This window comes from Lontra canadensis, unplaced genomic scaffold, assembly GCF_010015895.1.
Source record: "Lontra canadensis isolate GAN:19392208 unplaced genomic scaffold, GSC_riverotter_1.0 scaffold130, whole genome shotgun sequence".
NCBI lineage: Eukaryota > Metazoa > Chordata > Mammalia > Carnivora > Mustelidae > Lontra > Lontra canadensis.
In genome coordinates this window covers 260,663-285,228 of record NW_022631124.1, presented here as the reverse complement: position 1 = coordinate 285,228, position 24,566 = coordinate 260,663, and the positions used below count along the sequence as shown (strand labels likewise).

At 47.7% G+C, this 24,566-nt stretch overlaps 1 protein-coding gene across 4 annotated transcripts in view; it reads left to right on the top strand.

The window, feature by feature from the left end:
* Window positions 1-24,566, top strand: part of FHL2 (four and a half LIM domains 2) — a 67,058-nt gene that overhangs the window by 25,160 nt on the left and 17,332 nt on the right. The window contains exons 2-3 of one of the 4 annotated variants that reach the window (XM_032842436.1): window positions 18,227-18,313; window positions 19,291-19,470. In XM_032842436.1, coding sequence (XP_032698327.1) covers window positions 19,315-19,470 — 156 coding nt within the window. In that variant the 5' untranslated portion in view covers window positions 18,227-18,313; window positions 19,291-19,314. Of the gene's footprint in view, window positions 1-6,873; window positions 6,926-7,233; window positions 7,256-18,226; window positions 18,314-19,290; window positions 19,471-24,566 lie in introns of those variants that run through there. The other 3 variants (XM_032842437.1, XM_032842438.1, XM_032842435.1) reach the window with 3 other exon arrangements.

Sequence of the window (24,566 nt, the reverse complement as noted above, 5' to 3'; positions counted from 1 at the left end):
CAGGCAGGCAGGAAGGGAAAGGAAGAGGTATTTACTGAGTTTAAGGACAGCTAATGAACAATTTGGGTTTCTGACAATGATTTGCCCCTGGAGCCCCTCCATCCCTGCAGGAGGCAATGACTAATCTGGAACAGTTACAGAGTCATTCCTCAGCATCTCTAACTGTGCAGAAGTTCCAAAAATATGTGCGGTTAGGATGGCCCACAATTTGAAAAGATTCTTCGGGGGGGCAAAGAGTATTGCCGGCATCCTGCGAAGGTCAGACGTTTTAGGAACATGTGTCCCAGCAGTCAAGAACCATTGCAATGCTGTCCGACAAAGCCTGGCTGTCCCAGAAAGCCCTGTCGTAACTCTCAGGCCCCATGTTAAAGCACCTTTTGAAACAGGTAGAAGACCAGCCTTTCAGTCGTGTTTTTAGGAGAGCATAAAGCCGCATAAAATACAGCTCATCGTCACACACTACCGTCACATACCACATTTGCACAATCATTTTCGTGGTATGGGAAATTTTAGGAATTTTTCAGGGATGGGATGGATGAACCATAAAAATAACTTGAAGAAGGATTAAATAATTTCAAATAACCCTTTAAGGTGAGAGGAGAGGCCATCCTCTGTTTCAGAGGTTAAGTAAAGAGGACATACCCAGGTGGTGTAAGGAGCGCCTGGGCAGGAGTCCTTCCCTCCCCTCCTGGCTGCCCAGACTCCTCCTAGCTAGACCACAGGATTTTCTGTTAAGGACCCTGATCAAAGTGGAAATAGCACTGAGAGGACTTGAGTGGCAGGGAGGGCGCCATGGGGATTTAAAAGTTACAGTGCTGACTCATTAAGTTAATTCACAAAGAATACTTGTGACTTCAGCGTGGTTCAAAACCCACATTCTGAGAACCAAGTGGGCATGAGATGCTCCCATTTTAGGCGCTCCGGGAAGAACTAGCGGAGGTCACCCGGAAAAGCGCTTCGGGGACTTTACAGGCACCAAACACGGTTCATCCAAAATGGGATTTTGCTATTTTGCGCAGACCTCGGGCATTTCGCACTTCTTTTCAATGGGTTTTGGAAGAGCAGACAGAGGGAAAATAGAGTAAAACTGTTGGCAAACAGAGAAACGACTGGATTATTGCAGACAAGGGCAGACATCAGAGACAAAAGGATCTCAGAGAAGAAGCAAATATTTCCAGGGACCCCATGAGAAATAGTTTTCATCTCCAACAGTCCAGCAACGTTTTATGATCCGCAACTGGCCTCCCAGCCTCCCAGAAATGCACCGCAGTGTGAACGGTTTCATTTCCTTGGCCGTGAGGCTGCCAAAGAGAACCTTTCTTAAATGAGTTATCAAAGCCGCAATGGAAACTTGTATGAAACGCTCCAAATCAGTTTTCACCAGTGCTGGTAAACTCAGAAAATCATGGAGTTTTTTGTGGATTTGGCTCAAAATCAGGCATGTTTCTTAGGTTTTGAACACGGTGACTATTTGCATCTATTAAATCAGTTTGTGAAAAAGAGAGAACAAAGAAATGGGATATGGGAACTCCGAGTCTTAAGAAAGAGCCAAGCTTTCCCCCCCTAACTAGAGTAAGGGGTTGGAGGGGAGGGCAGGCAGGGAGGGGAAGGAAAAGAGTTTGCTTATCCTGAAGGGCTGGACTTTTCCTGAAAGTCTTAACAGGCACAGGGGCAACGTTTGGGCACCTACAGGAACAAAGCTGTACCCGGACCAAACTCCTCTGGTTTGCTCCAGGAGACGTGGGCACCAAGCTCAGGGGCCCAGGAAGTGAGCACCCTATCTGCAGGGTCATCATCTTTGATAGAAGTGTTCCTTCTCCATCCAGGCAAATCGTGCTTTTAGAAAAAGTGAGCCCAGGTTGTCTGAGACAACATACTGGGGTGGTGCTATATCATGGGGAGGCGTGCACAGGCCTGCTCCCCACCCTGATCCCTTCCCGGGAACAGAGCAATAACTCAGGGTTTACCACCAGTTTTTACGATCTTAGACACTCACCCTCCAACCATTTGAGGCAATTAAGAATGATTACCTCTGAATCAAGGGCAAATCATCCAACAGCTTCCTGCCCAGGGTTTGAGTGGGCAGAACTGCCCGTGAGAAGTTCTGCTTCTGAAATGGGAGGAGGACTGTAAAAGAGCCTCATTGAAATGGTCAGTTAGGGTAAGGGACGTAGGGAGGTCTGAACTTCCACCCCTGTTTTCACGGGTTCCCTTTCTTTCCGGATGTTGGTGAGGTGGCCAAGGTCAGGAGGAGACCCCGGCCTGACCTCCCTCTTGCCCACCAGCTCCCCCACCACCAGGTCTGACCACACTTCTAGAAACTCCGCTTTCCTCTCTGGGCTTCTCGGAGGAGAGAATAAGTTTTCAGCATTGGTACCACAGAGACACGGGCTGCAAGGATTTGCCTTTTAAGTTTTCTAATTGGTGCTTCCCTCCCATGAAGTACAGGGCAGAGTAATACTTGGGATTGGATTTTAGAGTTCATTTCTACCTGTGCTTCCCTCTGGTGAATTACCTGGGAGAGTAAGTAATACTTATAATTGGATTTTACAGTTCTGTAGCCCAGTCTGTGTTTAGTGTATCTGTTTCCATTCCCCCATCCTCCCTAGAAACTAACATTTTAGGTTGCTGGTAAATTACTGAGTCCAGAGTTGGTATCCCTGGGGAGTATTTTACCTCAAAGCACTACTAGTCATCAGAATTACCTGCAGGGCTTGTTAAAACACAGGGAATGTTTTACTTTAATAAGTTTCTGGGTGATCTTGATGCTGCTGGTCCAGGACCACACTTAGAGAACCACCAGCCTATGCCATATAGCCATCCCTTTCTTTCCCTGCTTCCTAGCTACCCCATCCCTGAAACTGCCCCACATAAGAGAGGACAAAGTCAGGGTGGCGCTGGCTGGTGAGGGAATTACAGAACTGAAATTAACAAGAGAAGCTTGGATTACTTGAATTTCCTATCAGAGTTGCCTCTATTCATTTCCTAGGAAATAGGATTTCTTAATTTCTGTGCTTCCACGAATCAACCTCTTACCCATAGCAGAGAATTCATCTGTCAAAAAGACAATCTTTTATCTTTGGAATACAATCTCAACATTAACCCTTCCTTCTGATGAGAATTAAGTCTGTTTCCTTCCCTTTTTTATTGAGATACAGTGAACATATAATATTATGTTAGTTTCAGGTACACACCATGATGATTTGATAATCATAGATTTTGCTAAATGATCACCACAGTCAGTCTAGTTAACATCTATCACCGTTCCTTTTTTTTCTTGTAATGAGAACTTTTATGATTTACTCTCTTTGCCACTTTCAAATATACAATACCGATTTATTAACTACAATCACCATGTTGTACATCACCTCCCCAGGACTTACTTATAACTGGAAAATTGTACCTTTTCACCACCTTGATATTTTCCTCTTATTCTGAATTCATCTCCCCTTTACCATCAAACAAAATACCATGGAATAAAAGCTCATATTTACTGAGGGCCTACGAATGTGCCATTCAATGATTTACATGAGCCATCTCAAAGGATCTTTTCCAAGAATTTTGCGAAGTACATTTTACATGTGAGTAAAGATTAAAGGTTAAGGAGATTTTGTGGTTGCCCAAGGTCACCTCAGTAAGTCCTAGGTAGGACAGGGATTAAAATCCAGACCTGATTCCAGAGATCAAGTTATATTGTCATAGGGTTCTATTTTCTATAATATTCTATCTGCTATACTACAAAATAGTCAGTTACAAAATGAAAGACTTGCCATATATTAAACAAGTCTTCTGTGATCCATCCATTTATCACCTGTTCTTATTAAACACATACTATGTGTCATGCTTTATAGTTTGGCCCTGCAAATACAATGGTATAAAAGACAGAACTTTTCAAAATACATTTTACCAGATTATCTTATAAAAATAGTTTTTATTTTACTTTAAAGATTTTATGTATATTTTCATTTGTTTGAGAGAGAGAGAACAGTGGGAGAGGGAAAAGCAGAGGGAGAGGGACAAACAGACTCCTGGCTGAGCAGGAGGAGTCTGTAATGGGGCTTGATCCCACTACCTAGAGATCAGAACCTGAGCTGAAATCAAGAACCCGACACTCAACCAAATGAGCTACCCAGATGCTCCTAAAAATTTGGTTTTTTAAAGATTTTCTTTATTTATTTGAGAGACAAAGAGAGAGCATGGGGGAGGGAGCAGAGGAAGAGGGAGAGAAAGAATTCTCCAGCTGACTCCCCTCTGAGTGAGGAGCCCACAGGGGCTCCATCCCAGAACCCTGAGATCCTGACCTGAGCCATGACCTGAGCTGAAAGCAGATGCTTAACCAACTGAGTTACCTAGGTGCCCCCAAATTGTAACTTTAAAATAGTTTGTCCTCGGGGTGCCTGGATGGCTCAGTGGGTTAAAGCCTCTGCCTTCCGCTCAGATCATGATCCCAGGGTCCTGCGATGGAGCCCCACATCCGGCTCTCTGCTCAGCGGGGAGCCTGCTTCCTCCTCTCTCTGCCTGTCTCTCTGTCTACTTGTAATCTCTGTCTATCAAATAAATAAATAAAACCTTAAAAAAAAGTTTGTCATCTGATTCAAAGTCTTCCAAAAAGTACATCCATTCAGCTCAGAATCGTATTCCTCCTGCTTCTATTTCTAGCAAACTTCCTCGATTTTCTATATAGTCAGTTTAACAAACTTTGTTTCTTATTTGTCCTGAAGGAGCATGTGTTGCTTTAATTTTTAAAATATTTTTATTTTTTGAATGAATGATACATAGCTCAAAATTTAAAAGAAACAAAAGGGTATAGAGTAAAACTTAATCTCCCTTCCACTCCTGGCCCCCAGCTCCCCAGTTCTCCCAGACGCAACTACTATTATATGTATACATTGTCTTCCTCCCTTCCTTTCTCAACACAAATCTTTGGTTACTATCTACTTTTTTTTTTCCATGGACATAACTTGGAGATCATGCCAAATCAATAAATATAGTTACCTTCTTTTTAATAGCTGCATATAGAAATAACTCTAAAATGACCATATGATATTTAACTGGTCCCTGTTGATGAACATATAACACGCTCCAATATTTCGCTATGATTTAGAATTCCACAAGGACTGCCCTTGTATGTATATCAATTTACATGTGAGCAAGTCTATTGGTAAGATGATTTCCTGTAAGGGAAGTGGCAGGTCAAAATCAAATGGTATGTGCATTTGTAATTTAAAAAATGTTCCATTCCAGAATTTTTCAAGCATTACAAAAGGAAAGAGACCAGTATAATGAACCCCTGCACGCCCATCACCCAGCTTGCACACACCATTACTCCATGGCTGATACTATTTCGTAAATATATCGGCCCTATTCATTCCCCCACCTCAAATTATTTTGCAATGATTTCAAACAATGTTATCTTATTGGTAAATATTTTGGCATTATTTCTGAAAGCTAAGGGCTTTAAGAATATGTGTGTGCATGTGTGTGTGTGTGTACCATTTCATTATCACACCTCAAATAAATTCATAATAACTTATCTGTGTCTTCTACTACCTTGTTAGTGTCATACTTCCCCAAACTGCCTCACTAGAATTTATTTTTGAAATAGTGTGTTCTTTGTTTCAGAATCTATTTAAGTCCATCTTATTCATAGCAGCTAGTCCAGTCTTTGGATTTCCTCCCCGCAGCTCTCTCTCTGGGAGATCATTCTATAACTTGCAACTATACAGACAACAAATCCAGAGAACTGTCAGAGGGAAGAGGCTTGTCTCCACACACTTTGCTCAAGATACTGGCCTGCTTTGACTATCTGTGGGAGTACAGGTCTGAAACCCACACTTCTACTTCTGTTCTTGGTGAGAACCTGTCAGGTTCAGGGAGGAATGGGGGGGTGGCAGAGAAGGCTGGATTCCCCACATCCAGTTCTGACTGGGCTCACTGCTGTGGCCGGTCTCAGCCTTCTGGAGGGCAGTAGAGTGACTGGTGGGATGAGGAGCATTTCCTGTCCTGCAAGCACCTGGCATGGCTTTGCCATCCGACACACTCCAGGTCAGATCTCAGCTGGTATAGTTAGTCTCAGGAGGCCTAGAGCCAATCTCTCTAAGCTGAAATGTCCTCACCTTAAAACTGAGTATTAATCCTTATCTTCAAGGAGTGAGAATCAAACAATACAATATGTAGAGCTAGTGCTCAATGAGTGTAGCTAATATGACTGTCCAGTCCTGTGATGCCATGACGGAGACCGAGAGTCTCTGATACCCCAGACACTGAGCGTCAACCCAGAGAAAAGACTCAAACAGCTCTTCCTTTCTGAGGCCCACTGATTGTTAAATATAACATGCCGGCCCACGGTATCCTAGCTCTCTCTCTTGCTGTCGTCCCATCAGCTCATCTCTCCCCTGTCCCCAGTCCGCAGGGGAGCCTGCCACCCACTCAAGAGCAAACATTTCTATCCCTGTGCCATCTGTCCCCACTAAGTGTGGATTTCAGGCACAGGGGCTGGGCTTTCAAGGCGGGAGGCACTCTCTCCAGCTCACCTTTGTTTTTCGCCCTGAAGGGAACAACAGAATCATTTAAACAGTCTCCCGGCCCCTGCCTAGTGGAACAAAGAGCCTGGCATTATCCATTCTTTCTGGCCATCTGCTCCGCTCATTTCGTTACGCAGAGGGGTCCGCGGGGTAAGGAGAAAAAGCCCACTGTGCAAATAGATCCCAGACGCGTGGCTCCCGCCGCTGCCAGACCCGATCAGCGGTCCGGGATCCGCACTCCAGCCCACCCCCCAACCGCTTTTCAGGCTTTGGCTGGCGTCGCGTTCCCCGGACCCCCAGCGGAGAGTGCGGGCGTGGAGACCCCTGTCACTCCGCCTTGGCGTGGGGAGGCCCTTGCCCCCAACTCGGCCCTGTGAGCCCACGCCGGGCACGGAGCTCCGGTAACCCCTGCGCATTAGAGACCCAGGGGGATCCGAGCCCAAAGCACACAAAGGGTCGGGGTCCGCGAGGGCCCGGGCCACCTGGAGGCCAACGGGCGCCCGCCCCCCGCGCCCCCACGCCGCTGCCCGCGCGCCGAGCCCGCGCCGCCGGCGTCTCGGAGGCGTGCGTCTCCTTATATGGTCAAATGACACGGCGGGGGTTCTCTCGGGCGGGAGCCGCCGCGCTCCACCCGGCCCGCCTCCCCGCCGCAGCCCTGCGCCGCCGCCACCGCCGGCCCGGGACGCCCGCCCGCCGCCCGCCCGGTCCCCAGAGCCCGCCCGCGCCGCGCGGTGAGTGCCCTCCGCCCGCGCCCCCCGCGGGAAGCCGACACCTTGGGGACCGGGGGAGAGCTAGCCCCGGGAGAGCCGGGGAGACTGGAGCCGAGACGTGGGAGAGACCCAGGAGAGGGGAGAGGAGATGCGGGCGAGACCCCGGGAAAGGGGGACGGAGCCTAGGGACGACGGGGACGGAGGGGAACAGAACCGTGGGGACACTTGGGAGGGGGAGCCAGGCCTTGGAGGCGACCCGGAGACCGGGGAGACCCGAGAGAGGGAAGCTGAACCTTTGGAGAGATCCGGGGAGAGGGGAGCGCAGCTGAGAGGTGACCCGGGCAAGGGGTGTAGAACCCCGAGGACACGAGGGAGAGGGGAACAGAACCTTGGGGATACCCAGGGAGAAGGGAAGACCCAGAGCCAAGGGGGATACCCCTAAAAGGCAGGGGGAAAGGGACCCGAACTGATAGGACACCTGGGAGAGGGGAACTAGCCTTGGGGACACTCGGGGAGAAGGGAGCCGAGCCTTGGGGGTGAGCGATGGGGAGGGGAGCCAAACCATGTTGGGGAGAGCTCAGCTGGGGGGGGTGGGGGAAGGGGGAGCGCTGTGAATCAGGAGGGACACACCACCCCATGCCGGGAGAGAAGACCGAAGCCTGAGTCTTGGCCAGGCTGGTCACCTCGGGGTGGGAACAGGGTCACTGCCACCCACAGGAGAGCCCTGGGCGAAGGCTGGCCAAGGGTCCAAGAATGGGAAGGTGACCGCCCCTGTCCTTCCTGGGGGCCAGGACTTGGGAGTGTGTGAACACCAGGTTGCCATCTGCCTGTGGGCCATGTGGGAGCATTTCCCTATGGAGCTCCGCATGTGGCCTTGGGCATTGACTGGTGTAGAACTTAAAAGACTAAACTACCAGATTTTAAAATTTGGGCTTATTTTAAAGGAGAGAAATTCTGATCTTCTTAAGTGATAGATGGGTGATATTTTAACATACCTGCGGTTTGGGGAAGAAAGTGTTAAATGTCGTTTCCTATTTTTTTTTTTTAAAGATTTTATTTATTTATTTGACAGACGGAGATCACAAGTAGGCAGAGAGAGAGAGGAGGAAGCAGGCTCCCTGCAGAGCAGAGAGCCCAATGTGGGGCTCCATCCCAGTACCCTGGGATCATGACCCAAAGGCAGAGGCTTTAACCCACTGAGCCACCCAGGCACCCCTGTCGTTTCCTATTAAAATCAAGAATCAGTCATGCGGGCGCCTGGGTGGCTCAGTGGGTTAAGCAGCTGCCTTCGGCTCAGGTCATGATCTCAGGGTCCTAGGATCGAGTCGCACATAGGGCTCTCTGCTCGGCAGGGAGCCTGCTTCTCTCTCTCTCTCTCTCTCTCTCTCTCTCTCTCTGCCTGCCTCTCTGTCTACTTGTGATCTCTCTCTGTCAAATAAAGTCTTAAAAAAAAAAAAAAAAAAGAATCAGTCATGCTTCTTTTCAGATCCCAGTTTGGGTTTCCTTCGGAACTAGTCTAACCTAGGTTAAATGAAATGTATAAGGCTGCCTTCCATGATGTGCGATGTGCGCCTACCGTGTGGACTTCCTTGCACTTTGGGAGGAAATAAATCACAGATGGGGCTTATAATCAGGAAAACTGTGTTTGAAACACAGGCAATATGCTTCTTGCAACTTTGGCTAGCTCTACCTACCTGTGTTTTGTAATAATATGTTAGAGGGGGAAAGCTCTGATGTCCTGAAGGTGATTTACACCAAGCCACATCTGAGGCAAGTACCGGGATTTCTAGTCTGACTCTTAAACTTCCATAGAATCAAACACAATGAAGAACAGTTCATTGTGCATTTTTTTTAAAAGATTTATTTATTTATTTATTTGACAGAGAGAGAGATCACAACTAGACAGAGAGGCAGGCAGAGAGAGAGAGAGGGGGAAGCAGGCTCCCTGCTGAGCAGAGAGCCCGACGCGGGACTTGATCCCAGGAACCTGAGATCATGACCTGAGCCGAAGGCAGCGGCTTAACCCACTGAGCCACCCAGGCGCCCCTCATTGTGCATTTTTGTAAAATTTTTTCAATGTTTTCCTCTGAATTTGCTCTCTCTGAATTTTTAAGGATTATCAATTAATACATTTGACCCTTGAACAATGTGGGGTTTAGGGATGCCCACCGCCCCCTACCCTGAGCAGTTGGAAATCCAAGTATAAGTCTTTACTCCCCAGAAATGTAATCACTGTTGACAGGAAGCCTTACTGATCGTATAAAGTTAATCAAGACATATTTTATGTTATATGTATTGTACACTATTCTTACAATAGAGAAAAGAAAGCGTTATTCAGAAAATCATAAAATACATTCATCACAGTGATGTATTTATGTAAAAAAAATTTGCATGTGGACCTGCGCAGTTCAAACCTGAGTTGTTGGAGGGCCATCTGTATACAGAACCGGGTTTCCACAATTTTTATTATCATGCCGTGCTTTAAAATGCTTTTTACACAGCAGCATATTAATAACGGCTGAATCGGCTTCTTATAGACCAGGCACTGTTTGGGGCACTTAAATTCACAGTCTCATTTAATCCTCACAAATACTCTATGAGACAGGTGTGAGAGGCTAGTGGGCATGTGTGCCTGGAGCAAGGATGCCTGACGTCACATTCCTTCACGTCTAGCTGTGCAGCCTGAACTCAGTCACCTGATCTCCGGGTACCTGCGTTTCAGTTGGGAAACAGGGAGGTGATCATGGCTTGCTTGAAGGGTTGTCATCAAGCCTGCATGTCATAAGTAGTATACATATTGATACCATCCTTGTCTTTGCAGAGAAACTGAAGCACAACAAAAGTAACTTTTGTTCAAGGTTTCCCAGCCAGTAAATGGCAGCTTGACTGGAGAGCCTCAGTGCTGATCACTAAAATACTGGGGACATAACTGAATATTTCACAGAGGCCTTCTGCTGCATATTTTGACCCACAATTGCTTGTTGAACCTCCTCTGGTATGGAAAGAGTTTGTCTGAGTTTGTCTGAGTTGCAAACAAACAAAACCCTATAGGATATCGGAAAATAATTAGGCTGTACGTCTGGAGTCCCCCCCGCCCCCAAGATTTATTTATTTATTAGAGAGAGAATGAGGGGAGGAGGGAGGGACAAAAGGAAATGGAAAGAATCTCAAGCAGATTCCCTGCTGAGCCAGGAGCCTGACATGGGGCTGATCTCATGATCCATGAGATCATGACCTATGCTGAAATCAAGAGTCTGATGTTTGACTGAGCCCCCCAGGTGTCCTAGGAGGCCCGGGTTCTATCCCTGTTCTGCATCTAAGGATGTACTACCCAGCCTCTAGGGCTAGGGCAGCTTCATTTGTCAACAAGGGGGCTGGAATAGGTAAGCTTCTCTCTGCCTCAGAGGCCAGGAGATATGAAGTTCCTTGAGCTTGAGTGAACAGGTAGAGCTATTGGATACTTCCTGTGTAGTTTTCTTAGGAGAATTCCATCAAAGCCCATTGATCCTGTGGAATTATACTGAGAAGCCATTTCTTGAACACAACCACCTTGAGCAAAATGCCCAGGATCATCTCTTGGTGACCAAGAGCCTGGTCTTCCAGGAGACCATGCAGGCATTGTGACTTTGGGGCGAGTCACCAGGCACCTCTGTTGTCTTGAACTGTGGAATTCTACTTTGGCCCCTGTGATGGTTAATTTTATGTCAGTTTGACTGGGCTGCAGGATGTCTAGACAATTGCTCAGATATTACTTCTAGGTATATCTGTGAGAGGGTTTCTGGATGACAAAACATCTGAATCTGTAGACTGAGTGAAGCAGATTGCCCTTCCCAATATGGGTGGGCCTCATCCAATCAGTTGAAGATCTGACCATAAAGGCCAAGCAACTGGGAGTTCCTCTTTCCTGACCGTTGGGCTGGGATATCAGCCTTTTATAGCCTTTAGCCTCAGACTGAAAAGGAAAACTAAGTAAGAGGGCACTCCCCCAGCCTGATTGCAAAGCGGGGACATCGGTCCTTTCCAGCCTTTGAGCTCGAACTGAAACTCAGCTCTTCTTAGGTCTTGGGCCTGCTGGCTTTTGAACTGCTAATTTACACTATTGGCTCTTCCGGTTCTCTGACCTTCTGCAGATCTGGGGACTTCTTAGCTTCCGTAAGAGTGTGAACCAATGCCTTGTGATAAATCTCTCTCTCTCTCTCTATATATATATATATATATGTATGTGTGTATATATGTATACATATGTATATATCCTATTGGCTCTATTTCTCTGGAGGACCTAATACAGTTCTCTAATAACCTCGTTTAAAAATTCTCCTGTCAACAGGGCACCTGGGTGGCTCAGTCAGTTAAGTGCCTAACTCTTGGTTTTGTCTCAGGCCATGATTTCAGGGTCGTGAATTTGAGCCCCATGTCCGGCTCCGCTCTCAGCACGGATTCTGCTTTCGATTCTCTGTCCCTGCACCCCTCTGCCCCTCGCTTACTCTCTCTCTCTCTCTCAAATAAATAAATAAATAAAATCTTTTAAAAGAAATTCTCCCACCAGCAATCAGTCTTGCCTTTTAAAGATGCCATGACTGCTTTGCCACTGGTGGTATTGCCTTTCCTTTTAAGTTTAAGAAATACAGCTGCCTTCCCGGAGATCTACTGAGAGGCCTGGGGCAGCATCTGGTGTGTCTGCCATCAGTTCCGTTGTCCTGAGTGGTTCTCACACCAAGTCTGAACTTGAACATCCTGTGTCATCACACTTGTCCTTGGCCCTCACACACCGTGTGTTTACTTCCCTGAGTCAGTCTGTGGCTTAAAGACCCTCAGGCTATGGTACTAAGTGAGGCAGGTGATGTCTGCGCCAGTGAGAGAAGCAGCTGCCCTGTTTTTATGGGTAAAGAAAATGAATGTCACAGGGCATCCTTGAAGTCTGGAGATACTTAGTTTTCTAATCAAAAAGAAAATGGATCTGTCCATGCTCGATGATACAACTTTTGGAACCACAGACAATTAGCGAGTCAATGAAGAAGGAAGCCAGGGATAAGCAAGATGGTCCTGACAGGATCCCAAAGCAGCACGCTAAAGCAACACCATGAAGGAACAGGACCGGGAGAGAGAAGGGGCCAGTCCCTCAGGGATGTTGGGCGTTGCCATAGGAAGAGGCCGGTTGGGGCTCTTGATGGAAGGCCAGGCAGACAGAAAGTAAACAATGAGCTGCCTTTCAGAGACTGGGGGAGACTGCTGAGAAAGAGTGAGCCGATTTCATTTTGTTCCTGTGGAAACAAAGCATAAATAATGTGTTCCCATGTTCCCAGGAAGGTGGTGGGTAGAGCTATAGGGTGGGGGAGGGCTTCACTAAAGCCCCCACACAGGTCAGCCCGCCATGCTAGCCCACATAATTATACTTATCTTGCGTTGACTGAGTTGACATGTTTTGAGATTAAATGACAAGAGAGTCTCTTAAAGGTGATTGAAATTCTTTGGAGCTAGAACTATTCTGGTATCCTTTTAGAGATCCTCTGTTTTTTCCCAATCTCCCAGGGCCTAGAACAATATGCAGAGAATAGTGGTTACTCAATACCTTCTTACTGACTGGTTTTAAAAGCCTATAGGACATCAAACCAGTATCATCATTCTTGTATTCATGGACTTAAGGTGGGAAACCTTACATTTATTATTTTCCCATTTCTTGTCATTATTCAGTGTTCCAAAGATAATTTGGAAGATAGCGGTTTACATTAGTCAAGCATTGTCTCTTATACAGAACATTCCTTTTTTTTTTTTTAAAGATCTATTTATTTATTTTAGAAAGGGGGGGCACTCAAGCAGGGTGGGGGACAGAAGGAGAGGGAGAGACAGAATCCCTGAGCAGACTCCCTGCTGAGAGCAGAGCCCAGCGATGCTGTGGCTGCATCCCGGAACCCGGAGATCATGACCTCAGCCGAAATCAAGAGCAGGCGGCCCAACTAACCGAGCAACCCAGGCGCCCCTCTCACAGAACGTTTCATAAAACCATCAGAGACAAATTAAGATTTTTTTTTTTAAGGTTTTGAAAGTTACCTGTTTTTCTGCATCAGATTATGAAACATCCCAGACTCCTGCCCATATACTCGTTAAAGGCTCATTAAATCAATCCAGAAATTTAACACATAGTAGTAGGCCTAACCAATCTTGCACCTTACCAAACACCAAAAAATCAACTTCTAGGGGCACCTGGGTGGCTCAGTCTGTTAAGCTTATCTGCCTTCGGCCCAGATCATGATCTCAGGGTCCTGAGATCCTGTGTTGGGCTCCCTACTTAGCGGGGAGACTGCCTCTCCTTTCTCCCTCTGCCTCTTCCCCCACTCATACTCCCTCTCCCTCTCTCTCTCAAATAAATAAATAAATTTTTTTAAAAATCCATTTTGAATTGATTCTAAGTGCATACCTGTATTCTTTCAAATAGCAAACTCCTTGAACTTGCACCTCTCTTTCATTCACCAGAATTTTTGTTTAAAAGAAACAGTTGAGCTAGACTAATGGAGTGTTAGTGGTGAGCCGTATGTGTGTGTGTCCATACTTCTCTGCACAGGAAAGCAAAGTATGTAGGGTGCTCTCTGGCAACAGTCACAGAGGGGAGAGCCCAAGCACTGAGACAGAGGGTCTTGGACTTCTAGGCAAGCTGTGTCCGTGCAGGGCCTGTCCCAAATACCTGGAGCCTGTGTCGGGGGCTCTAGCACATTCTTTGCAGAGATGCTTGGAAGCATCTGGTTGGTTTTTGCTCCTTGGGCCGACCTGGCCTCTTGTGGATGGTGCAGCTGTGTGTTCCCCAGGGTGCAGAGTCCAAACACAATAAGAGAGAGTCTATCTGCTATGGAAGCAGCAATTTATCTGGATGAGGGAAGAGGCCAGAGACACAGGAGAAGAAATGAAGCTCGGGAACTGTTACATGAGGAATCTGCAGAAGGTCGGACGCCAAACCACATTACATTGCGGGTTTGGTATGCAGTGGGGACGGTACCCATAAAACATGCCTCGTTTTCATTCTTGATTTTTGCCCACATGTTTGTACTCCTCCTCCATTTGTCCGTTCATTCCCCAAGTATTTGTCAAGCGGCTGACCCTGTGTTTGTCAGCGGGTGGTGAGGCCACAGCAATGTGCCCACCTTCACAGGGCTTCTGGTTCCGTGGGGGACACAGGCGGTCGCCGTGTCTCACGGTGTTGTGAAAACGTTGCCTTTTTAAATACATTCTTTGAAAAGAGCCCACGTGCAGCAGGCTGATTATCTGAATTCTCTCTGAAAAGTCCTGACTATTGATAAGCAATGGAATTTTCCACCTGGGTCATTTATTTATTTTTAAAGATTTTTATTTATTTATTTGACAGATTGAGAGAGAGTGAGCACAAGGTGGGGGGAAAGGCAAAGGAAGAGGGAGAAGCAGGCTCCTTGCCAAGCAAGGAGCCCGATGTGGAGCTCAATTCAGGACCCTGGGATCATGACCTGAGCTGAAGGCAGATGCTCAACCCACTGAGCCACCAGGTGCCCCTCACGGGGGTCATTTAAAGATGGTTGTGGTTTGGGGCACCTGGGTGGTTCAGTGGGTTAAAGCCTCTGCCTTCGGCTCAGGTCATGATCCTAGGGTCCTGGGATCACCCCGCATCAGGCTCCCTGCTCTGCAGGAAGCCTGCTTCCCCCTCTCTCTCTGCCTGCCTCTCTGCCTACTTGTGATCTCTCTCTGTCAAATAAATAAATAAAATCTTAAAAAAAAAAAAAAGATGGTTGTGGTTTCAGCAGAGACTGACGGGTTCTGCTGCTTGTATTGTGGGAAGGAGTTGGGAGTATTTGCAGATTTCTCTTTAAGAACTGACTACGTTAGAAATGGCTTGTAAAGCAGGGTTGATATAGAGAAATACTTGCATCTTGAGGAGAAGGAGGAGAAAATGGCCTCTCTGGGCTCAGATCAAATATAGGGAGCTGAATAAAGGGAGCTGTGAAGACGATGCTTAAGGGAGATCCCTTTGCAACTCTGGCCTCTTTAGGCAAGCCCCTGGGACCCATCGGGCTTCCCTCTGGGAAGAACAGGGCAGGTACCTCACAGTCATGGGCTGGCCAGTTTGCTAGCCTCTTCCCTGTATACCCAAGACATCTCTCTATCTCTTGGGTTAAAAAAAAAGAAGAAAGAAAGAAAAAGAAAATGCATGAGCTTCCTGGCTCCTTAGTGTCCTTGTGTCTTTCTACCTTCTTTACCCTCCTTTCTTTCTCCTGCCTCTTCCCATCTCTCAACTTCTTCCTCTCTCCTTCCCCTCCCCTTCTCTGTGTTTCTCTTCCCTGTTCCCAGCTCTGACACTTCCTCCCTCTCAAAACAAATTTTGCGGTTTTTAAATCTGCAGAGATAAAAATAACCGTCATTTATTAGCCTGAGGACTTAAAATAATAGTAATGTCTGTAGGTGAGCCTATGCATCACAGCTCCAGGGCTCAGAGAGCCTTTCTTTTCCTACCTGCCCCAAAGCTGGGCCCGCAGGAGACCCTGAGACAGGCGCCTCCCTGCCTGCAGCCCCGTTCTCAGTACCCACCCCCCCACCCCATCACTCTCCCACCCCCCCCCCCCCCCCCCCCCCCCCCCCCCCTCCCCCACCCCACCCTCCCCCCCCTCCCACCCCTCCCACCCCCACTCATCTCATCCAGACCGGAACCAAGCCTGTCCCCTACCAGCCAGCTTTGTCAAATATCCTGCTCGCTCAGAGCCGAAGGGGGAATGACATCAGAGAATGAGTTAGTCCTGTGCAGGGAGTTGGGGGAGGAGAATTCCTGGACACAGTCATTTGGAGCCAGTTCAAGGAAATAGCAAGTCAGCAGCCACGCCTCGCCCTCAGGTGGCTCCTTGCCGGAGGGCGCCTGCTCACTTCTCGAAGCCCTTCTGGGTCCCAGGTGATGGCCAGTGATGGCCACTGATGGCCAGGAGCCAGGTCTAACCCGAGAGGAGGAGGCGGAGCTTCAGACGGGGGAGGCCATAGCACTCGAGTAGGCTGAAAGAGAATCTTTACAGAGCCAAGAGGTCTGATTTTTATTGAAAGAAATGACTCAGACGTAGACCCCGACAGCCTGGAAACACCCTGAGTTTTGTCTTCCTCACCTCCACATGGCAAAACTGGAGCTTCACCCAGTAGACTCTCAGCTGAGCCTCACTCATGATGACACCCGCCACCTACAGGGCAGAGCCAAGTCCACGGTCAAGAGTACAGGCCCTCTTTTCTTTGACTTTGACTACCTTCTCAGCTTCCCAGGCTCATCTTCCTCTGCTCGTCATCAGGCCTCCGCCGTCTGCCTGCTGGCCCGCAGTTTCGCCTGGCTTATCCTTGTCCAGCACAGGCAGACACCCCCGGGGGAGCCTGCCCTGCCTTCCCATACACACTTTTTGAAAAAGGAATATTCTGTTTGGTAGCATCTACTTAAGGGAGACTTGGTGTTTAATACTTTGTGATAGAAGGGAAGGGAAACCCTTCATTTTCTTTTTAGCTTTTAGTCTACTTCTTTTGACCCTCAGGGTCTGTGCTTTGTAAAGTCTCTAGGAATCCGGAAAAGGACCTTCTCCGATCAAGCGTATTCTACTCTGTTCCTCCTCAGGAATGGGTGCTCATTTTACACCTTAACCCTTTGGTTTGGCAGGAGCGCTCTCCTAATCCTTAGAGTTGCCGTGACTTCTTGGAGAAGACAAGGAACCAGATGGGGGAGAGAGCCACCATCATGAGAATCTCATTCAGCTCCTCTGGGCAGGAGGCCACCACAACACCTTGTCCTGTCAGGGCTGATGACATTGGTCCCCAGAGAGACTCTGTCATACTTTGACCAGACACAGAGCCTTCCTTGTTCTCAGAGTTTACTCCCTTAGATTATTTCTATCCCGGCCCCATGGAACAAGGAGGTAGAAAACACACGTATGCCAGGTACATGAGTAACATCGTGATCATGACATTGATGGAAAAAGTTCCCCGTTTCACTGGCTCGAGAACATAGAAATGGTCTCTGAAGAGATGACCCTGTACAATCTGTATCCTTCCCCTAGCAGGATTTGCGCTTTGTCCGGGTCTCCACGGAACCACTTGTTAGATCTCGGCTTTGTGTTCTCTAAATAAGATGACTTCTGGGGGAATGCTCACGTGGATCTTCTTTTTTCCACTAATATTCTTGGGCTCTGATTTCTCCATCCATAAAACGAGGCGGTTGTCATGGATAATCTTGGGAATGGTTTCCAGCTTTTAAAATTCTACTTTATAGTTCTGTCTCCTTTTGTTAGTCATAGTTCACATTCTCAAATCATTATTCATACATATTTTGTGAGAAGAACAGCCAATCAGCGTCCTGTTCCCCAGCAGGTATATGGCGATCTTTATTGGAAACATATATATGGTGGAAAAACAGCTCTGGATTGTGATGACATAAACAATTGCGACTTTCAAGGGCCAATAACTAGGGAATTACAGGAAAACGTTTGCATCTTCTGACAATATAGCTGCAGCAACCCAAGATGGCCTGAGTACAAAGGATATTTATACATTGGGTTTCAGAAGGATAATTCAAATGCACAAGAGCCTCATCTTGTAATGTTATCACAAGAATATCCAGACAATGTTTTCTTTAACTCCGGGAAGAGCAATTTAGAAGGCTGGATCCTGCCACATGGGTCCAGCCGCATGTTTAATACTCCTGGAAAAGAAAAAAATTCTTCTGTAAACACAGAAATCACCAAGTACCAAAGCCTGAAGGATGTTTCTTTCTTTGCTTACCGTTGTCAGGACCTTGTATACAAAAGAGCACACAATTAATAAACACTATCAAATTTGCTGTTGTCATAAACCAGGCAGCCATACTTTATTTGCACCTTGGGCTATCCTGGAATTCACTCTTAAATGGTTTGAAAGCACCGAACATCGAGCCGAGTGTATTTAGAGTTCGCAAAACATGGCTCAGAGTTACAGAGTCAGTGTCCCTAGTTAACAGGTTCTAAAAATTTTCACTTTTAGCAAATGAAATATTGCCACTTGAGAACATATTCCTGAAGAAGACCGAGTCCGTGTTTTCAGCACCGCGGAGGCAGGTTTCCATACCAGGTACGCCCATGGTGGCCTCATTCTTTCCACCAGTTCCAGCATGTTTGTATGGGGACAGTACCTGAGACTGAGAAGCTCCTCCCCCTTCCCTTCACCTCCTTCTCATATCCCCTCCCCACCCAGCCGGTGCACACTCCATGTGCACCCTGGGAAAAATGCAGGGTGACTAGCACGGAGATGCATTCCTGTTCCTCTCTGGAAGGCTTGAGGTGTTGCCTCAAGAGCCATTGACCGTGGTCACTGCATTTCCCCCTGTGTGATAATCTCTGTTCTTGGAAGCCAGCCTTCCCCTTTATCCTGTATTTGGACACCTGGGCAGCTGAAGGGTCATCTCTTCATAGAGAAGAAGTGACCCGCCCCCAGGGACATACAGCAGTTTTTCTAGTGCAAGTGTAGGTTGCACTTCCCAATGTCACATCAAGGTCAAGGGTAATGTTCTTTTGGCCTCTCAGGTTTACCAACTCCAATACCCCCTCCCTCTGGACACTGTGGTTTTTTACTCTTCAAACTTCTGCATCATAAAGGGGAGCTCATGGAAAATCTTTTTATAGAAATGAACATATTGTTTCTATCCCGGCCTTTCTATTTTGGGGACAGGGAGAAAGGGAAGATGTAAGGCAGGGTCACATGTTTGAAGAAGACACAAAGCCCTTGCCAGGATGAGAGCTCTGCTCCTGGTTCTCCTTGTATCCAAAGTCCACATGGCTTTTTGTGACACCGTGAACAACAGCCAGGCAGGGGATGAACTTTTAAGGAAGTGAAATGCATGCAAACCACAAAACTGCCCCCAGGCTAAATTTTTTTTTTTTTTTTTTTTTTTTTTTTGGTAAGTAGCACTGAAAAATCACAGCTAATGAAAAGGTGAGTTTCAGTTCTTCACCCAGAGGGGATCCCACCCCTTGGCTAAAGATGACAGCAGACAGCAGGACAGCATCCCTGTGTGCTCACTGGAATGTTCTTTCTCTTCTTGCTGATAGGCTGTTGAAGGGCTGGGCGTCAGGATGACCGAGCGCTTTGACTGCCACCATTGCGAAGAATCTCTCTTCGGCAAGAAGTATATCCTCAGGGAGGACAGCCCCTACTGTGTGGCGTGCTTTGAGGCCCTCTATGCCAGCACTTGCGAGGAGTGCGGGAAGCCCATCGGCTGTGACTGCAAGGTACCCCCGGGGCCTCCCCCAGGCAGTGCCCATTACTCCGGGGTCCCTCCGTGCACCCCAGAAACCACGGGCTTGTGTGTGGTGTGTGCCAGAGCTCTGACCCTTAGTGCCCATTGAAATTCCGTGTCTTGAGCCTCCTCTGATGGGCTTGTCTCCTCCAGCCAAGAAGCCTTTCCGAGCCTCCTCCCTCTAGCTGCTCTGTGCCCACTCCTAATCCCATAATGCATGGTGAGTGCATTTCCAGGACATCCCTGCTGTGTCCTGAGCATACTTCTTACATTGTGGCTGTTGGTGTCCTGATCAAACACTGCACACCCCCACCCCCACACCACCTCCCAGTACTGTGGCTTTCCAGACGGCAGTGCTGTCTTGCTCGTGTTTGCCTGTGCACTGGGTGAGTGAATGGGCACATGAGTGGCCCGGGACTGATTCCCAGATAAATGGGCTTGTAAAGCACTAACTTCATTGGAAACTTAGGGGCTCTTTTCTTCTCAATGGGAGAAGATCAGGATTAGTAGTGTTTCTTTTTCAAGGGGAAAAGCTCATGCTTGAGGGATGATGACCAACTTTCCCACTGTGGATGACATCAACAGGTTCAGAGGAGGCCACAGGTCATTCATGCTGAGTAGCCGGGGCTGAGCGCTGAGGACCCTGGTCCTTGCTTCTCAGCACCTCTTATTCCAACCTGGACCACCCAGAAATCCCCCTAGAGCTTCACCCATGTTGCTAAGTTCTCTGACATCTTCACCTGCTAACCAGTTGCTAAAACACACTTGACAAGACTTTAAGGGACTGTCCTCCTCAGAGCCGTGGAATTGGTACATACTGGGGTCCCTTGGGGACCTCCAAAGGAATTTGAAGCTTACGGACTTCAAGGTGATGCGGGACATCTTGGGGTCTCTCTTCCACTTTCTTCCCTTGCACTCTGCGGGAGGCTTTGCCTGTCTCCCCCGTGGTTACGAACATCAGTTCGTAGCTGCTGCCCGATCATGTCGGGCCATGCCTGCCACCGGGAAGCGGGTGGTGATCCAGCCAGTGCACGGGTGTGACATTTCTTTCCTCTATTACGTCATTCCCAGGAAAGGCGGGAAGCAGAAGGCAGTACAGTCCCGTTTGTGCTACTGGGTATTTGGTGATGGTTGGGGAATGACTTCCATCCTGTGCAGAGGGAAGCCTTTGCCCTGAGCAGAGACAAAGCATCTGCAGAACGGGCCACCAGCAACCAGGCTGCAGCCACGGAACTTTTGGCTATGGAATTGGGGCGGCCTGGCTAAAAGAAACCGAGTGGCAGCAGGCCTGCCTAAACTTCAGAAGGTGCAGAGGCAAGGCCCCCTGAAAAAGAGGAGGCCGATCTTGCTTGTCTAAAAAGGAGGTACCGTCCTGTCTCTAGCATTGTCTGATAAATGATTCGCTCTCCCTCATGGGTTCTTTGAAGGCTCTTAGTGCCTGTTTCTTTATTTACGAGGCCAGGCATAAGTGTTCCGACCCCAAACTGCCCCGTTCAGTCCCGGCTCTGTGTCTCACTAGCTGTGTGAGCTTGCGCTGATTACTTGACCCCTCTGTGCCCATCTTCCCCTTTAGGAAAGGCAGATAAAACAGGTGCCAGCATGATGAGGTTGTTACATTCTGGATAGGAGCCTCCGCACTCTGAATAGCAGCTGATGATCTCGTAAACGCCATCGGACTACTTCCCTATTCTTTCTGCAGCACGTTCCCTCCACACACACCCCCTGGAAGCCTCGCCCTGTCTCTCGATCTGTTTGCATTATGGGAACATCAATAAAAATGTCCGGTTGGAGGAAGAACTGAGAGACAGAGGGGGGAGAAATGATCCCTTATATAAAAATTTAACCTGGAATGGGCTTAAGTAGGTGAGAGGCTCATGTATAATTTGGACAAAGAATGAGGCTGGTTTAGAGGACACGATTTGGATATTTGGGGCTAGTCATCCTTGACCAGCGGCTAAAGTAAAAACAAAGCAGCAGTCCCTTCTCATTTCTCCAATATGATTTAGTGCAAAGACCCTGAAAACTAGTTACCCTTCAACACACACTTGATGAGCAGATAAACAAGAATCCCATGAGCGGGGCCAAAATCAACAAGACTGTTGCAAAGCCAGGCATTAATCGTGCTGAACTTTTCAACCCTGATGCACGGTTACTATGCATGGAGTTATGCCTTGTGGTTTTCTGCACTGTGGAAGGAAAAGAGATGCTTTTTTGACTTGGCTCTTTGGGGCTCTTGAATATTTGGGATGGTTTGCTTGACTTTCAGAAGTAATGATGTTGTTGACTTTGGGGAGGAAGCAAGGATAGGAAAAACATTCCTGTTATGTCAGGAAGCAAAGCCGAAAGTCCTGGCAGGAGGGCCCTCCATGGGGCCATGGAGCTGTCAGATCTGTTGGCCCTTCCCTTGGCTTAAAGCAGCAGAGGCACCGGGAACCCCGCTCAGCTCCTCTTCTGAAGGATACGCGCATGCGTAGAGATTTGAAATCTTGGCATGCCGATGGAATCAGGCTCAATTTGCTGGCATCGAGAGACTTTTATGTTATATAGATGGGACTTTAGGACCCATTTCAGTAGTTAGCTCACATAGGTTTGAAAACGTTTCTACGCACTCATTCTGTTGTATTTGCTATTTCTATTTAGTAACTCTGAGGAAATGTCCTCTCAAAGTGGAGAAATCATTCATTTTAGGACCAGTGGAAAAGGGGAGAACAGGTCATGCAAATAAAATTTCATGCTCCCCTAACATTACCCTGCTCCTTAAATTTTTCTTGGACATTTGTAGATACGAGCAAAAGAAAAAAAAATTGGTCTAATGACAGATATTTTTGGATGGGTCTACTTATGTTCTGGGCTTTAAAAAAAGTCAAGAAACTAAGGACCATGTATGGGGGGCCCATAACCCAGAGATGGCTGCCCATACTGTGAGCTTCACAAATCAGAGACTTGAACAAACTCTGGGATGCGTGGCTAGCTCAGTGTGTTTCTGGAACATACTTTCCAGCTTTTGCATCATTACATGGGAAACATGGAATGGATACTCAATTTGGCACACGCCCACCCACCAAACTATAAGTTTCTCAGTGGACATCTATAAAGTTCTCAAAGATCAGAAAATCTCTGGGTTCCTTGGGCAGAAAGCAGCCAGGGCACTGAGAGAGGACTCTTACTCCTCCACAGGAAATCTAACTGTCTGTGCTGTACTTCTAGAAGGCTCCTGACCACAGCCAGTGTAGGAAGCATGAGGTCTGATTGGAAACACCTGTTCGTCCTGCCCTGGAGCAGGATGCAGGCCTCCCCCGCCCACCGATGTGGGAAGGGCTACTCTTCCAGACATGTTCCAGACACGTCCTCACTGTCCAACTCCCACACCCAGCACTTTTTTATTTGTTAAGGTGATTTTTAAGTGCTTAGTGAATGAATCATCTTTGTAGAGTTTCCATGTAATTTGTCCGCAGAGTTTGTAATGAACACTGAAAATATGTCTATGTATTTGGATTTCCTCCCATAAGAGACAAATCTATTTCTAGAGGGAAATGAAGGAAGCAGCATCCTCAGAGCTGGGAACAAGGCTGACCAGGTGGATCACGGAGAAAGGACCGCTCAGGCCCTGAAAAAACCAAAGGGGTACCAGGGAGGCACACTCCCGAAGGCACCCCACACTCAGCAGCAACACCACCCCCTCCCAAGGGGGGTCTCGAGCCACACGTGCCTGGGTTCACCTTCCGCCAGTTGAGATGTGGAGACATTTATGTCGCCTATGAGCCTCTTTTCCCCCTTCCGAAAACGGGGTTGCCTGCTTTGCGACTGTGGCAGGAATTGAGTGAGTTACCACGGTTGGGACACCTGAGATGGGGTTCTGCACAGCGAGTGCTGTCCTTTCTGCCACCGTCCATTCTTCGGGACCTTTGTTCTTAAGTAATTGAAGGAACATTCACTTGAAAACATGACACCCTGGTGGTCTCAAAGCATAGGACGTCTGTTCAAACTGCAGAGTGTGAAGGGCTCTGAAAATCCATCTATCAAGTGAAATCTCTTGGATTTGGGAAATCTGCCTCTGAACTACCCCCCGCCCCAGCCCGGAGGGGTGGCGCCAGCACCATCCTCAGGGAGAGCCACTGTGCTGCCTGGGGCCACCTAGAGCCAGTCGAGGGGGCAAGGGTCCAGCCAGGCCACCAGCCCCTCCCGCGGGTTCAGCTGGAGTGTCAGAGAGGGCAAGTTCAGAGCCAAGGAGCGCTTCCCATATTAGGAATGTTTCCGACGTGGAAAAATAATGAAATCACAAAGGAAGTGTTTGGGCCTAATCTTACATTGTTTATCAACATTTTACTGCAATTTATGACATTTCCGTGAGCACAAAATTAGCCTTGGTATGTTTTCTGGGATGTGTAAAAGATCTATCCTTCTTACTTTCTCTCTCTCTTTTGCTCTCTTTTACTCTGTCTTTCCTTCTCCTTCACTCTTCCTAGAGGACTTTAGAACTATGATATTTCTAGGACATTTTGAGGTTCAAAGTCAGTGAGTCTATACTTCTTAATCTTGTACCACCAGCATCGAAACCGTGTCCTTTGGGGACCTCACAACGTGCTCCATACATAACAGAATTAAGCTGGATGGACTAGGTCGGTCCTAAGAACCAAAACTATCTCTTTGAAGCTGCGCACACAGGAAAGGAGACGGGCCTTCGGGTACCAAGACTTTGAGAGAAGGATTCAGTGTGACGTGAAGCTCAGGGCCAGGCACACAGAAGTGATCCGGGTCTTTGGGTGGTAGTTGCCAGCCCACCTCTCAGCTCTGGGGACCCCTGTAGCTAAAATCCTGCCCCATGCCAAGAGTCAGAGGAGAATGTCGTCTTGGCTAGAAACCTCAGCGTGCCCTCAGAAAGCCAAGCCGGCAGTGTTGAGTTACCTTCCTCTTGCCATAAAATCTTTTCTCACTTCCTATGTATTGTGGGCTTTCTTAAGAAGTGAGTCCAAGAGGAAGCTGTGACCTGAGTTTATTAGCTTAGCTCTGACTTCCAAAGAGAGCCCAAGCCGAGAGCCCAAGGAGAATTACAGGGAAACCTGATAGCATAATGAGTTAGATAAGGGT